The sequence below is a fragment of the Spinacia oleracea genome, chromosome 4, assembly GCF_020520425.1.
Source record: "Spinacia oleracea cultivar Varoflay chromosome 4, BTI_SOV_V1, whole genome shotgun sequence".
In the NCBI taxonomy this organism is placed as follows: domain Eukaryota; kingdom Viridiplantae; phylum Streptophyta; class Magnoliopsida; order Caryophyllales; family Amaranthaceae; genus Spinacia; species Spinacia oleracea.
In genome coordinates, this window is record NC_079490.1 from 147,009,973 (window position 1) to 147,012,517 (window position 2,545).

The 2,545-nt window shown below is 31.0% G+C and overlaps 1 protein-coding gene across 1 annotated transcript; it reads right to left on the bottom strand.

Moving 5' to 3' along the window:
* Positions 1-1,581: 1,581 nt before the first annotated feature.
* LOC110787713 (auxin-induced protein 15A) lies at positions 1,582-2,212 on the bottom strand. Its single transcript, XM_021992351.2, has one exon. The coding sequence runs from the start codon at positions 2,073-2,075 to the stop codon at positions 1,764-1,766; it is 312 nt and encodes a 103-aa protein (XP_021848043.1). The 5' UTR covers positions 2,076-2,212; the 3' UTR covers positions 1,582-1,763.
* Positions 2,213-2,545: the final 333 nt, after the last annotated feature.

The following is a 2,545-nucleotide window of genomic DNA, read 5'->3' on the forward strand; positions in this document are numbered from 1 at the left end:
CCGGGACGGAGGGAGTATAAATTATGGCAATAATAGGTATGACGTAATAATAATTATTCTAAATTGGTAATATTTTTAGTCAAATCGCGATATTATTTTGGTCAAATTATCATATTAGCATCTTAAATATGCATATTAGATGAATAAATTTAAACGAGTATGTTAAAAATGTTATAACTACGCAGTAGTTTGAGAAATATTCAGTTAAATATTTTGTGAAAAAAATAATCAAAAACCGTGCGTGCACGGGATCTAATCTAGTATAGACTAAGAGATTGAAAGAGTAATTAATTCAATCATAACAATTTGGTATATATACGACGTATGAGATTATAATCATTCATTTATACTTGTATATGTTATCAAAAGAATAAATCATTCATAGTAAAATATTACATCTTCAATGCAGCTGCTACAAAATTTATGACAATGTGTATCTTTTTTGGTGGAGATCAATATTCTCATTTGGTGTACTAATAAATATTTATTAATTAATGTGGATTTTCCATATCTTTCACGTTCTAGATCAAGGTATTAAACTTATAAGTGGAGAGACCGACGGCCGCTTGTTTGGTGATTGATAACATGCAAATGGCGTCAAGTACAATAAATTTAAGTGTAATTTGGTAAAGAAAATAATATCATACGAGTAATATACGTAGTACATGATAATGTCATCTCATCCCCAAATTTAAATTTTCGGCCCCAAAAGTAATGAAGATATATGGAGAAAATAAAATACTGTACTTTTTAGGTGAATTAGGATCATCTAGTCCTGGTATATACTCGTGTAGTCATATTTGACATTTCTTATATATTTGCAAATTACAACATAAATGCATTTATATTTGCCTCCATTTATTACTGACTATCCAACCTTGTCGTTAAAGGCAAGAAATAAATAAGGTCATCTCACATGAAGGAGAGACCAATTTATGAGCCAACTATACTACTACATGATAGGCAAAGCAAAGGAACATAACATCAAAATCAAGAAAGAGACGCTAAATTTCGCCAAAGTAACCGCAATATAAATGACAAAAATAACGTCAAAACGAACGATACACAAAAACAGAGCATGAGTGGCAAATTTAACAGCTATCCTTTCCGAATTGGAAGAGATATTTTTCGAATTAAAAGAGACAAAAATGTTTAAAGAACGATGGAGGGTAGCTAATTAAGTTCGTCCCGTCTCTTCGAAGACATCTGATATAACTGTAACGATACACGCTTAACTTCGTCCATGTGATATTATACAGTATCAAAAAGCTTAATTTCTGGATCAAGCCATAAGGTTGATTAGTAGATTAGTTGGTAGTGATTATTGGCCAAAAAGTTGTTATCATATCCAAGTCGATCGATCCATTGTAAAGGAAAAAAATACTAAAGTTTCACAAGATAATGCACGCTTTATACTTAGCTTGACTTTTTGTACTATTTACGTGGAGTGTTATGATTTTATATTTTCAAAATGCCAATTTTTTCTAATTTTCATTTCTTGGTAATTAACGATGGTATTAATCAAAGTTATGCATCAACAAACATAAAAAGACAAAACGTACGTTGTAAGTAAATGAGAACAGAAGGCGAAGGAGTAATTCACATTTCACAATGCCTATTAAAGTATTAATCACATAAAATTTGTTAATCAAAAAATTGAAAAAACAGTTGTTATTTTTTTTACTGTAATCTCATGAAGGTATATATAGGACTAATACTATTGTACATACTCCGTACTAGCTAGCTAGCTAGTAGTTGTTAATTTACGAAGAACACCTAATGAGAGAGATGAGGCTGGAGAAATAGTCTTCGCTACAAGGAATAGTAAGACCACCCATAGGATGTTCAAACCCGAACTCTTCCTCCACAACATCAAGTACATTTTGAAATAAAGGGTGGTTCAAATAAGATATCGGGATAACTTGCCTCTTCTTGTAAGTCTCTCCCACGTACACTACTACGTGACCTTTAGGTACATCCGCAGTTGAACTAGGAGTTGATCGTACCTTCTTGTTAGATAGAGTTCTTTGAAGAATTCTCTTTGCATGCATTTTCTCCATCAATTGAATACCCATAATTAATAATATTTCTTTGATTCGATCAATTCTTTTGAAAAAACAAAATAATAAGTATATATTTTTGTTTATTTCCTTTTTAGTAGTAACTTGACTTGAAAGTGTGAGTGTGAGTGTGAGTGTGAGTGTGAGTGTGAGTGTGAGTGTGAGTGTATGAAATAATGTTAATGAGTACAAGAGGTTTATATAGTGGGGGTGTAATTAGAGGAGGGTATAAATGTAATTACTCTATTATTTGCGGATCACACCCACGGATTGTTAGTTGTATATATTGAGCATTTAGTAGACAATGGAGGCCCATTCTTTTAAATGATTACCCAATTTGCCTTTGGCAAATGTCCAAGGCATTGCATATAGTCTTGAAATGTTAATTTCTCCCAAAATAAATTTTAAACAAAATGAAAAAAAAAAATCTTTAATTAAATTAAATTCATTTCAAAAAAATGAATTTAGGTATGTATATTGTTTTG

Bases quoted from the DNA above. Each gene is read 5' to 3' on its own strand.
- LOC110787713 (XM_021992351.2), bottom strand. From the start codon at position 2,075: ATGGGTATTCAATTGATGGAGAAAATGCATGCAAAGAGAATTCTTCAA.